General features: G+C 43.0%; 1 protein-coding gene across 7 annotated transcripts in view; it reads left to right on the top strand.

The window, feature by feature from the left end:
- The window catches only part of LOC101913733 (solute carrier family 12 member 7-like), a 77532-nt gene that overhangs the window by 22992 nt on the left and 40659 nt on the right, over positions 1-13881 (top strand). For 6 of the 7 annotated variants that reach the window (XM_055804047.1, XM_055804045.1, XM_055804043.1 and 3 more), the window contains exons 4-6: positions 8266-8412; positions 9157-9211; positions 13071-13201. In XM_055804047.1, the coding sequence (XP_055660022.1) occupies positions 8266-8412; positions 9157-9211; positions 13071-13201 (333 nt within the window). Of the gene's footprint in view, positions 1-8265; positions 8413-9156; positions 9212-9393; positions 9521-13070; positions 13202-13881 lie in introns of those variants that run through there. The other variant, XM_055804049.1, reaches the window with a different exon arrangement.

Raw genomic sequence — 13881 nt, 5'->3', positions numbered from 1 at the left:
TCTTCCTTTCTTTTTTTCTTCCTTCTGCCCTTGTATGAGCATCAGTACCTTCTGTCTACTTCTAGTGTGGATACAGTATGATATTTTTTTTTACTTAAAAAATATTTTTTTTTTTATTTAATGAATTGGATTTTTACCTAAAGGTGGGATTTAAGGAAAACTTGAGATGAAGCAAATCACACTCTTAAATCAGTGGGCATATTTGCTCCTGTTCACACGATAGCAGTTTTTTCTGAGTAGCTCTCTGGTTTCTGTGTGTCAGACTTAAGTATTTTTAAAACTTAATGGACACATTCCAAGAAAACATTTGTTGCATACTTCAAAAGTATGACACTTGTGGGTGTGTGTGGCAGCAGTGGCAGGCAAAGGCTGTGTTTGGTACGTACCTAAATTCACTTGCTAGAAGACAGCAAGTGTATTCTTCAGGGGTTGTCTACTGGATACAGAAAGTGCCTATCTAGTATAGGAAGTTGGTACCAGGACGGTGAGCAAGGGCAAGGAATAAAGTCCTGCTGTTTTAGCTTTTTGCTTAACCCCACACACAAATAGACACAGGATGCTTTTCGTTTGTCTCATTGTGCTTGTTCTGTATTTCTTATCTGAAGATACAGCTTGAGAGATGAGAAGACAAACGCTGATGAACTCGCACTTTTCTTAGTGCAATCCATGTCCTCTGTTCAGCGGCTGTGCAGTGCATTTTACTAGCGCAGCACAGTGTTAGTCTCCCTAGAACAGACTAGCCAAATGAACGCTCCTGTGCTCACTTGCACTTGATCTCATTTGAGCACTGTATGGTGGACTGAAAATGTGATTCTTATGTATGTCTCTCTTTTAGTTCCATGTCTGAAATCAAGTGATGGTTAACTAGTAACCTTAGTAACCTGGCAAAGTAGCGTTTTAATGGCATAATTGAGGCAGTAGCATTGATATCCCTTATGGATATTGCCCAAGATGTTAAAAACAAAAATTATAGTCTAAATGGCAATCCATGGTTCTTTATAACTAGTTTGAAACTTGGTGTTTTCTTAGCAATTCTGATAACTCTATCCCAGCCAAAACCAGGACAATGAGTTAATTTCCTTCCTAGTAGCTGGTACAATCCTGTGTGTTGAATTTAATATGAGAATATATTGATAACATGCTGATGTTTCAGTTGTTGCTAAGTTGTGCTTATTCTAGATAAGGACTTCTCAAATTTCCCATGCTCTACCACTGAGCAGGTGCACAAGAAGCTGGGAGGCAGCAGAACCTGGGCAGCTGACCCGAACTAGGCAAAGGGATATTCCATGCTATAGAACATCGTGCTCAGTATATAGCTGGGGGAGCTGATTGTTGCTCAGGATCTGGCTGGGCATCGATCAGCCGGTGGCGAGGAACTGAATTGTGTATCACTTGGTCATTTTGGTTTCCCTCCCACCGCCCTTGGGTTTAATTCCCCTCTCTTTGTTTCTCACTCCTTTTCATTACAATAGTTGTTGTTGTTACTATGTTTTCCTTTATTTCAGTTATTAACTTGTTCTTGTCTCAACCCACAAGTTTCACCTATCACTGATTTTCTTTCCCATCTCCCACTGGGGTGGGGAAAGGAGTGAGCAAGCAACAGCATGGTACTTAGTTGCTGGCTACAACAGTGCTTTTTGGCACCTGACATGGTTCTCGAAGGATTGAGGTAATGACAGATCGGTTTAATAGTCACTGGTAGTAATGTTTATTTGTTTGCTCCGAGTTGTTAAGCTTGGTCTTGTATTTGCATTATGTTAGCAAACATATGCTGCAATTAAGCTGTTGATTTGGTATTTATCACCCCTGGGGCCTGGTTCTCATCTTTTTTTACTTTGTGATACTGGCATGTGATCTGCTGTGATCTTTGATCATGAAACTATTCTGGTGTGAGGACTCGGTATTGTCCTCACTTCTGTACTTCGGGAGCCATCTAGTGGAAACAGTTAGTGATTACACCTTCTGATTTTTCTCGGAGAGCCAACCTATGGGGGAGACATCTTCCTACATCTCCCCCTTCTCCAGGCTAATTACAGAAGCATTTAAGAAATCTGAAAGTCTTGGGAACACCCTTGGGATGTTGAAAACACCCTGTTTCTGGTCCTGATCCTATTGCTAGGAATGCTGAATGCGGTGGTTCCAATCTTGTTTCGAGTTAGGCAACTAGCTGCAGCTGCTTAGGTCTCTGACTGGCATGGCAACTAGTCAGGCCCCTGGTGATGAGTGATGCAGAGAACCAACCTGTATTGGTGTCATTTGCCCCTACATGCAAGAAGAACTGGACATGAAAATAGACTCATTCAGTAAAGGACAGAGCAGGGCCACCACAAGAACAAGAGGAAGAGAAAGATCACTATCCCTGAATGAGCCACAAAATATGCAAAAAGATTTTATCTGTCAAGCAGGTGAGCATGTTATCACCTGGCTGTTCCAATGCTGGGATAATGGGGCTAGTAGTTTTGAATTAAAAGACTGTGAACCCAAGCAGCTGGGATCACTTTCTAGGGAAGGGGGCATTGACAAGGCAATTGGAAGAGGGATATAATCCTCAGTCTCTGGAGACAACTCCTGTCAAGCATGACGGAAAGATATCCATCCCTTCAAGGAGGATATTACATGGGGCCCAGGGAAATGGACTGAAATAGAGAGAGGTATCATGTTACTGAGGGAATTACTCATACTAGAGATGATTTATCATGACCTGAACAATGCATAGTTACCCACAGATTCAGATGAAGTCAAATGCCCGTGACCCATGTGGTGGAAATTTGTATGGAGCACACCAGCATCATATGTCAACTTATTGGCAGTAATGAGCTGGAGAGACAAAGTGGCATCAATGGTGGATGAAGTGGCTCGCCAGCTATGGGAATATGAAGACAACATCTCTTCCTCCCTCATCTTGACTGTGGAGAAAGAGGTCCAGCAACTCAAAGAGGATAGTTCCTACCTCCTCACCTGTACAGACCCACGTCTTTTGGCTATTAACAGTAAGTGTCCTTCTGCTCAGGAGGGAGAGTACAGGAGATGGACACCCTGGGGTTTTACCTGTGGAACCATAGAGATTACGTGAGGAAGTGGGATGGAAAATCTGCCTTGACCCTGGAGGCATGAGTACATGAATTGCAAGGAAGAACAGTCACAACTGGGGGTTCTTTCATGAAGGTTGCTGCTCCAGTCTCTAGTGGACATTTTCCTAGGGAGAGTGGAAGGGCTGATCTTACTCCAGAGCCTGTAGAAAGGAATTCTAATCCATTTTTGCAAGACTTAAGTGGGCAAGACTGTTCCACGTTACAGCTGCTCTGCACCACTTGCTGCCCTGGTGGAGAATCCTATGACCAGAACTAGAGGGGCCCTGCCTCTGGCTGGGTAGAGGGCAGGGGCAACTGGGTTTACTGGACTGTGTGGATCCAATGGCCTGGTATGTCAGACTGACAGAAGTGTAAGGTTCTAGTAGATACTGGTGCACCGCATACCCTAATGCCATCAAGCTACGAAGGGGCAGAACACATTAGTATTTCTGGAGTGACAGGGGAGTTCAACAGCTAACTGTTGGAGGCTGAAGTAAGCCTGACTGGGAACGAGTGGCAAAAGGCCCCATTGTGACTGGCCCAGAGGCTCCATGTATCCTTGGCATAGACTATCTTAGGAGAGGGTGTTTTAAGGACCCAAAAAGGTACCATTTGGCTTTCTGCATAGCAGCTGTCTTGGAAATGGACAAAATTAGGCAGCTGTCTACCTTGCCTGATCTCTTGGAGAATCCTTGTGTTGTGGGGGTTGCTGAAGGTCAGAGAACAGCAGGTGCTGATCGCTACACCAGTGGTGCACTGATGGCAATATCACACTAGCTGAGACTCCCTGATTCCCATCCGTAAGCTGAGTTGTTGACTGGAGAGCTAAGCAGTGATCAGCAGGACTTGCTCCCCCTTTACTAGCCTCATATGGCCAGTGCAGAAGTCTAATGGAGAATAGAGACTAGCAATAGATTGTCTTGGCCTGAATGAAGTTATGCTGCTGTACCAAACATGCTAGAACTTCAGCGTGAACTGGAGTCAAAGGCAGCCAAATGAATGCCATTGTTGATTTCACAAATGCATTTTTCTTAATCCCTTTGGCAGCAGAGTGCAGGCACAATTTGCTTTGAGTTGGAGGGGTGTCCAACACACCTGGAATCAACTGCCTCAGGGATGGAAACACAGCTCTGTCATCTGCTGTGAACTGATCCAGACTGCGCTGGAACAAAGTGAAGGTCCAGAACACCTGCAATACATTGATTAAACCATCATATGGGGCAATATGGCAGAAGGAGGTTTTTGAGAAAGGGAAGAAAATAGTACAAATCCTCCTGAAAGCAGGTTTTGCCATAAAGCAAAGTAAGATCAAGGAACCTGCACAGCAGATTCAGTTTTAGGGAATAAAATGGCAAGATGTACATAGTGAGATCCCAGTGGATGTGATCAACAAAATAACTGTTATGTCTCCACCAACTAGTAAGAAAGAAACAGAAGCTTTCTTAGGCATTTTGGGGTTTTTGTGAATGCACATTCCAAACTACAGTCTGATTGTAAGCCCTCTTTTTCAAGTGACCCAGAAGAAGAACTATGTCAAATGGGGCCCTGAACAATGACAAGCCTTTGATGAAACAGGAGATAGTTCAAGCAGTGGCCCTTGGGCCAGGCTGAACGCAGGGCAAGATGTAAAAAATGTGCTCTACACCACAGCTGGGGAGAATGGCCCTACCTGGAGCCTCTGGCAGAAAGCACCAGGGGAGACTCAAGGCTGACCCTTGGGCTTTTGGAGTAAGGGATACAGAGGACCAGAGGCCTGCTATACTCCAAATGAAAGAAATGCTGGCAGCTTATGAAGGGGCTTGCGCTGCTTTAGAAGTGACTGGCACGGAAGCCCAGCTCCTCCTGGTACCCTGGTTGCCAGTGCTGGCCTATGCATTTAAAGGGAGGATTTCTTCTACACATCATGCAACTGATGCTATGTGCAGTAAGTGGGTTGTGCTGATCACACAACAAGCTCAGATAGGAAATCCCAGTCATCCAGGAATCTTGGAAATTATTATGGACTGGCCAGAAGGTAAACAGAATATCACCAGAGGAGTAGGTGTCACATGCTGAAGAAGCCCCATTGTACAATAAATTGCTGGAACATGACAAGCAATATGCCATGCTTACTGATGGGTCCTGCCATATTGTAGAAAAGCATAGGAGATGGAAAGTGACTGTATGGAGTCCCCTACAACAAGTAGCAGCAACTGCTGAAAGAGAAGGTGAGTCCAGTTGGTTTGCAGAGGTGAAAGCTATCCAGCTGGCCTTAGATGCTGCTGATTGAGGAAAATGGCCAATACTTTACCTCTATACTGACTCATGGGTGGTAGCAAATGCTTTGTGGGGGTGGCTGCAGCAATGGAAACAGAGCAACTGGCAAACAGTTTCCATGTGGGCTGCCACGTTGCGGCAAGATACTGCTGCCTGGGTGGAGAACCTGGCTGTAAAAGCATGTCATGTAGATGTCGGGCCACTGAGGATCATCCAAACAACCAGCAGGTAGATCAGTCAGCCAAGATTGAAGTGGCTCAGGTAGATTTGGATTGGCAACATGAAGTTAGATTATTTATAGCTCGGTGGGCTCATGACACTTCATGCCATCAAGGAAGAGATGCAACACATGGCCTGAGACCGAGGGGTGGACTTAACCATGGACGCTATTGCAGAGGTGATCCATGAATGTGAAATGTGGTGCAATTAAGCAAGCCAAGCAATTAAAGCCTCTTTGGGTTGGAGGACAATGGATGAAATATAAATATGGGGAGTCTTGGCAGACTGACTGTATCACACTCCCACAGACTACCAAGGCAAGCACCAATGTGCTTACAGTGGTGGAAGCGACCACTGGATGGTTGGAAGCATATCTGGTGTCCCATGCCACCACCTGCAACACTGTCCTGGTCCTTGAAAGACTGGTCTTGTGGTGACATGGCATCCCAAAAAGAATAGAGTCGGACAATGGGACTCATTTCCAAAACAATGTCATAGACACTGGCCAAAGAGCATGGCATTGAATGGGTATATCACATCCCTTATCACGCACCAGTCTCTGAAAAAATGGAATGATACAATGGTCTGTTAAAGACTATGCTGAGAGCAGTGGGTGATGGGACCTTCAAACATTAGGGTACGCATTTAGCAAAAGCCACCTGGTTAGTCAACATTAGGGGATCTGCTAATTGAGCTACCCTGCCTAATCAAAGCTTTTACGTACTGTAGGAGGAGCTAAAATCCCTGTAGTGCACCTTTAAAAATACACTGGGTCATCCCTGCCTCGGCCAAAGGCAAACCCATTTGTGAGGTTACTTTTACTTGAGGACCTAGGTGCACTTGGTGGATAATGTGGGAGGACAGGGAATTCAGATACATGCCTTGAGGACTTGATTTTGGGTGGAAATACCCAATAAAGTAAGTCGTGTGATGTTAATTGCTATATGTTGCTGTATATATATGTTATCATTTCTATATGCCCATCGGTGTGCAGGGTATGTCATGGTGGCCATCTCTGCTGCTCTGGGTTTGGAGAGCTGAACCTGACTCCCTCCCAGTTGCCACATTAATGAAGAATGAACCTTGATGAGACAGGACCAGCGCAGTGGCGTTGGAATCAGAACTGGCTTCAACATGCAGCAATCCAACACCTCATACCATCTTTCTTGCCTTGAAAGACTGTTACAACAGATGGAGCTCACCTTGTGGACAAATGAAGTTAATGAATTTATAGAGGGGTGGTCCACAGACTAAGGGACCGATATCTCTGGGTTTATATCAAAAGACAGGAAAGTGTGGCATGACATACATAAATAGTATGAAGTAAGGGAAAGCTACTGTCCTGGTTTTGGCTGGGATAGAGTTAATTTTCTTCCTAGTAACTGGTGTAGTGCTGTGTTTTGGATTTAGCGTGAGAATAATGTTGATAACACGCTGATGTTTCAGTTGTTGCCAAGTAGTGCTTACTCTAAATCAAGGACTTCTAATGTGTGCACCTGCTCAGTTGCAGAGCATGGGAAAAGAAGCCAAAGGGATACTCCATACCATAGAATGTGATGCTGAGTATATAAACTGGGGTGAGCTGGCCAGGAGGGGCCTATCACTGCTAGGGGACTGGCTGAGCATCAGTCAGCAGGTGGTGGGCAATTGTATTGTGCATCACTTCTGGGTGGTTTTGGGGTGGTTTTTTTTGTGGTCTGTTCCCCCCCTGCCATGAGTTTTAATTCTTTTGTCCCTTTCTCGCTCCTTTTCATTACAGTTGTTGTTCTTATTTTAAGCATATGTTACTTTATTTCAATTATTGAGTTGTTCTTATCTCAACCCACAAGTTTTACCTATCTCTGATTCTCCCCCCCCATCCCACTGCCGTGGGCAGGGGGAGGGAGGGAGCGAGTGGCTGTGTGATACTTAGTTGCTGGCTGGTGTTAAACCAGGACACTTACAGAGCACCAATACTTATTTATTTAAATTGAACGCCTTTTTTCACAGCCTGAGTTGTGGTCTAAGAAGAACTTCTTTATCTGGAAACCTACTGTGTATAACTGTTGTTTTTAAGCTGAATATTTCGGGCCTGATTTCTTCTTAAGTGTAGAAGACTGGAATTTTAATGAGGCATGAATATTTTTGTGTGTGTCTTGACCCATGATAATCACCAGCAGATAAAAACTGCAAACAAATATACTATGTTCTGGCAGGTTTTACAGCTTTTGAGGAAACAAATTGTAGTCAGCTCTGCATTTCTCCTGGCCTTGTCATAATACTTTGTTTGTAATTTTTTTTAAAATCGAGAACATGTATCTTGGAATTATCATTTTGTGGGCCAGCTACAGGGCAATGGATGGTCACGTTTTTGCAGAACATACTTGATACTTTGATTGTGGCAGTAACTTCTCTTCAGTGGTAGTCGGTAACTGGTATTTTAGAAAACGGTTTGTAAAGCTTTGTAATCAACAGATAAAGGGGCATCCTATCCTTATCAGGGTTTCATCCTAATTCCTGTGGAACAAGAGAGTTTGCTATCACAAGTAGTCTTCTGTTTTTTCAGGGATCTTTCTGCATAAGTAGCCTTAGAATACTTGCAAAGCTGGACGCTCTGAAGCTACCAATTTCACTTGGCATTTGTTCATGGAGCATTTGTGATAAGTGCTTGTGGAATAAAGTACTTATGGGTTTAAAGTGTTCAGTGCAAAGGAATTAAACGTTCTGATTTCATTTCCAGGTTCCACGTATGGGCACTTTTATTGGTGTGTACCTGCCCTGCTTGCAAAACATCTTGGGAGTCATCCTTTTCTTACGTTTAACATGGATTGTGGGAACAGCTGGAGTTCTAGAGTCTTTCATCATCGTGTTCATGTGTTGTGCTTGTGTAAGTTAACTTTTTTTAAAAAATATGGGCCAAATTCTCTGTTACAAGAGTACTGTTGTCCTCTAATGTATGAACAGCAGAGAAAGGTTTCTCCATATCTGTTAAATATCATGCAATTGAGTCACATGGGGGGGGGTGTTGGTGAGTGTGTATCTATCTGTATCTGCACTGAGTGTCATGTCATTCTAGCCTGTGTGAAGCCTACATCTTCTGAGTTGGAGTAAGCTTTTTCCTGAAGTATTATATGGATTTTATTAAACTTGATTTTAGCAAGTATTTCATGATTTATATTGAGATTTGAACTGTTCTGCTTTTCACAGAACAAACTGGAATATAAACTAGAAATCAATCCACAGCTTTACATCTATAAATTAATATTTTGAAATGTGAGACCTAGTAGATGATATTGTCATAACAGTGACGCTTGGTCAGGTTTTCACTACTATTTAATCGGAATAATGAACATCTTATTTTAAGTACATTCTGTGACCTGTATTCTTCAAGTTCTTGCAAAAGACTGTCTCAAACATCTAAACTAACTGAATCTTCTACTGAAAAATTTAGTATTTAATTTACCTGGATATCCCTAACCAAAGTTATGATTATTTTTAGTTGCTGTGACATCTTATGTAAAAAAAAAAAAAAAAAAAAAAAAACACCTTTTTTCATTTGATCACTTTCTCTTGCCCCATCTTTCAAAAAACTTCCAGTATTTTAAATTTCCTCTATTTCATCTTTCCACAGACTATGCTAACTGCAATTTCAATGAGCGCAATAGCAACAAATGGTGTAGTTCCAGGTAATGAAGAATTTTATCTGAAATAGTGAATGATCAAATGATGGAAGTTTAAAGCTGGGATAAAAAATTACTGTAGTCTGAGATATCAAGAGTAATGCCTTTGTGTCAAGTGCATATTTTCTTTTAACTGATTTAGAAATTACTTTTTAAGGTGAGATGCAATCTTTTAACTGGACTTTCTGGGAATTATGAGCTGTAGCACACATTTGTCATCAATCACTTAATTCTGTTTGAATGAAAGATAAGATGTTATAACTTGAACTCACGGAGACTTGTCTTCATGCAAAGCAGATTTCTTCACACTTACAAGTAAGGCTGCTGTTGTTTCTTCCCCTGCCCCCAAATTTGCCTGGACTCCATTTCTAAACACTGGAGCTACTTATGTTGTTTCCTGCAAGAATAGCAGCCAGTCTTAACAGCAGAAATCTTTGTCTATATAAGCACTCTAGGTTACGCTTATCTCCTTAAATTTTCAGGATAAATACATAAACGTGTTTCTCTTCAGTTATGAAGCTGATAAGTTTTTTTAGATGTAAAATCAGTTAGCCTTTGAAACTCTTGCCCTTTTCAGTTTCTCAATATGTTTATTGATAATACTGGTGTTCGGGCATTGTTATGAACTCTGTACAGCTCAGTAAGGGGTTCCAGAACAGATTTGTAAGTTGTTGAGCAAAAGCAAATGCTATAACTTGTGCAGGGTGTAGAATAAGTGTATTTCATGGATACAATGTCATATAGGAAATATAAATACAATAAAAATGTTTCAAATACTTAAAACTAATAATGAAGTGTAGTTATTCTAATCAGTATCCAGATAATGAAAATGTACTGCTCTTTTCTCCCCCTCTCATATTTTTAAAGTTCATAGTAAAAGCTTTGCTTAATATCTGAGTGTCACAGGACTCTTTGAAGTTTGCAGGTCTTAAACTAGACGGGTCTTAATTTTCACTTTTTTTTTTTTGTTGTTGTTGGTGCCAGTTTCAGAGAAATGCTGCTTCTGCTGGAATATATAGAGGAGGCAGAGAGCACAGACAGGAACCTAGGATTGAAAGAGACCTTCTGAGCAGCAGGATCTTGTCTCTTACTGTTCATATGACAGCATTATATTTAGCAAAAGGATTGGTGATGGATCATAAACTTTTTTTTGTCTCGTTTGTTCATATTGAAGCATGGAATCATTTAGTTTGGAAAAGATTCTTAAGATCAGAGTCCAACCATTAACCTAACACTACTAAATCCACAACTAAACCACGGCCCTAAGTGCCAAGTCTATGTGGGTTTTTTTAAACACCCCTAGGGATGGTGACTCTGCTGCTTCCCTGGGCAACCTGTCCCAATGCCTGACCACCCTGTCAGTGAAGATTTTTTTTTTTTCCTCTATCCAATCTCTGGTACAGGTTGAGGCCGTTCCCTCTTGTGCTGTCGATTGTTACCTGAGAGAATAGACTGACTCCCCCTGTCTACAGCCTCCTGTCAGGCAGCTGTAGGGAGCACTAAGGCTCCCCCTAAGTGTCCTCCTCTCGAGGCTAAACAGCCCTAGTTCCCTCAGCCATGCCCCATCAGACTGGTGCCCCAGTCTCTGGACAGGTGCCAGCATCTCTGTGTCACTGTTGAAGTGAGTGTCACAAAGCTGCACACAGTATTTGAGGTGCAGCCTCACCAGCGCCCAGTGCAGGGGGCCAATCACTGCCATGGCCCTGCTGGCCACACGGTTTCTGATACGAGCTGTGATGCTGTTGGTCACCCGGGCACACGGCTGGCCCATGCCCATCCACCTGTCAGCCACCCCCGCCCCAGGCCTTCCCTGCTGGGCAGCTCCCCAGCCCCCTGCCCCAGCCCACAGCTGCCGGGGACTGCGGTGCCCCCCAGACAGGGCCTGGCACAGAGCTGTGTTGCACCTCGATCACTTGGCCTTGGCCCATGCGCCCGGCGTGCCCAGACGCCCCTGCAGGGCCCTCTGCCCCCCAGCACATCCACACTCCCCCCCAGCTCGCCATCATCGTTCAATCCCCTTGTCCAGATTGTCAGTAAAGATACTAACCAGGACGGGGCCCAGCATGGAGCCCTGGGGACACTGCTTGTGACTGGCTGCCAACTGATGTAACTCTGTTCACCAGCACTCTTTAGGCTCAGCTGTCCAGCCATCTTGAAAAGCAGTTTCAGACTCTGCCCTTTGATTAGAAGTGTATATCTTATTTGCGGACTAATTTTATACAAGGCTGGTGTATATTTGTTTAAAATCATAGAATAGTTTGTGTGGAAGGGTCCTTAAAGATAGCCTAGTTCCTGCCCCCGGGCAGGGACACCTCCCACCAGCCCAGGCTGCTCCCAGCCCCGTCCAGCCTGGCCTTGGGCGCTGCCAGGGATGGGGCATCCACAGCTGCTCTGGGCAGCCTGTGCCAGCGCCTCGCCGCCCTCAGTGTGAAGAATTTCTTCTCAATATTTAATTTACATCTGCCCTCTTTCAGTTTAAAACCATTCCCCCTTGTCCTGTTGCTACAGGACCTACTAAAAAGTCCCTCTCCAGCTTTCTCGTTGGCCCCTTTAGGTACTGGAAGGTGCTCTGATGTCTTCCTGGAGCCTTTTCTTCTCCAGGCTGAACAACCCCAGCTCTCTCAGCCTGTCTCCATAGGAGAGGTGCTACAGCCCTCTGAGCATCCTTGTAGCCTTCTCTGGACTCATTCCAACAGGTCCACATCCTTCTCGTGTTGGGGACTCCAGAGCTCAAAACAGCACTCCGACTGGGGTCTCACAAGAGCAGAATAGTGGGGGGAGAATTGCCTCCCTTGACCTGCTGGCCATACTTCTCTTGATGCAGCTCAGGATTTGGTTGGCTTTCTGGGCTGCAAGCATATGTTGCTGGGCCATGTTGAGCTTTCTGTCCACCAGCACCCCCAAGTCCCGCTCCTCGGGACTGCTCTCAGTCCATTCTTTGCCCAGCTTGTGTTGATGCTGGGGGTTGCCCTGAGCCATGTGCAGGACCTTGCACTGGGCCTTGTTGAGCTAAGTGAGGCTCGCCACAGGCCTGCTTCAAGCCTGTCAAGGTCCATCACTTCTTTTGTCTCCTCTTTCATCCTCAATTGTCCCGAGTTGTACAAACATCATGAATTCAAGAGGAGATAGAGGAGAGCGTGCCTTGAGGGGGTTGGAGGGAAGTCAAGATAAAGAGCTTGAAACCTAGAGCCTTATTGAAAGTGCAATGGTACAATGGAAATAAGACTTGTAGTTTGTGACTTAAAAGAAAGATGATGCGCGTATATGGGAAATATGAGTGAGAATAATTGAAAAAATCAGGGACAAAATGAATAGTATATGAGTAGACAAGAAAAAGTAATCCCTACCTAGCACTTTGAAATGGTAGTGAAATTAATGCCTGTATTAAATGTGCTAATGGTTTCACATACAGAAAAGAAAAATAACGTATGGTAATAAGACAAATTCTGATTTGTCCTTATCTTGTAAAGAAATTATTCTGGAAGTTTATTGTTTGTTTGTGAACAGCTTGAGGTTAACAACTAAAGATTGATTGGCATCTATTTATACCCGTATATCCTGTTGTTAATTTACTTTTTGATTGTTTTACTTGTGGATTTGTTCTTCTTTCTTTTTTTTTTTTTTTTTCCCTTGGTGCTTACTTTCATTTCCCCAGAAAATGCACATAAAATGTATGTTTCAAAGTGAATCTCCCTAACTGCCTAGTTGGTACAGAGATTGAATAGTTTTGCTATGAACTTTTCAATGGAGATGCATGCAATAGTTATCTTGATTAGGTTGATTGAATTATTCAGACTTTTGTTGTGTACTGCTGTCCTTAATCTGAAGGGCTGGAGTCTTTTTTTTTTTGTTGTTAAATTCACAGCTGGAGGCTCTTACTACATGATTTCAAGATCTTTAGGGCCAGAATTTGGTGGAGCAGTGGGACTTTGTTTCTACTTGGGTACAACCTTTGCAGGAGCAATGTACATTCTTGGTACCATTGAAATTTTATTGGTAAGTACTAGTTTCTCTTAAGATTAAATGTATTTGAACTGTTTGGGGAGGTTGTGGAGGAATGTATTTGGCCTAAAATGCATCCTAGTTTGGTGATTTTTAATGTTTTGATACTGTTGTTTCCAGTATGTCAATTTATTCTTACTCTATTTTTGACTGTTAGAAGTCCAACGAATTCTGATCAGCAATACAAAAACAGATAAAGGGCTGTCTGATGTAAGTTTGTTCTACTTAAAGTAGGAACCAAACAGAATTCGGTAACTGATAATTACTAATTTGTGCTAGGTGCAATATATATGTTTTCTCCTCTTCATAACATGTTCAAATAGCAAATGTCCCGTAAATAATGCCTGTGCTACTGCATGCCTACAGAATTGCAAGGAAAACTATTAATTTTAGTAAGGCATGCCTAAAATTCCAAAACTAAAGGTATAGAACTAAACTAGACCTAAAAAACTGGAGATGAAAAATAAATATTTCAGAAGGTTTTGTGGAAAACGACATCAGATCAACAGGTAAAATTTGGAAACGTGTTGAGACAATTTGGTGATTTTGATACTAACTTAAAACTACGACTTTGGTATCAAAAATGACAGTGCCACAAGAATTAATGCAGTCCCACAGTAGGTTGCATGTGAAATTATAGTTGACAGTGCTTGTTTTCAGGGCCTCTGAAATGT

The sequence above is a fragment of the Falco peregrinus genome, chromosome 5 (genome assembly GCF_023634155.1).
Source record: "Falco peregrinus isolate bFalPer1 chromosome 5, bFalPer1.pri, whole genome shotgun sequence".
NCBI classification, from domain to species: Eukaryota; Metazoa; Chordata; class Aves; order Falconiformes; family Falconidae; genus Falco; species Falco peregrinus.
This window is presented reverse-complemented; position numbering and strand designations above follow the sequence as displayed.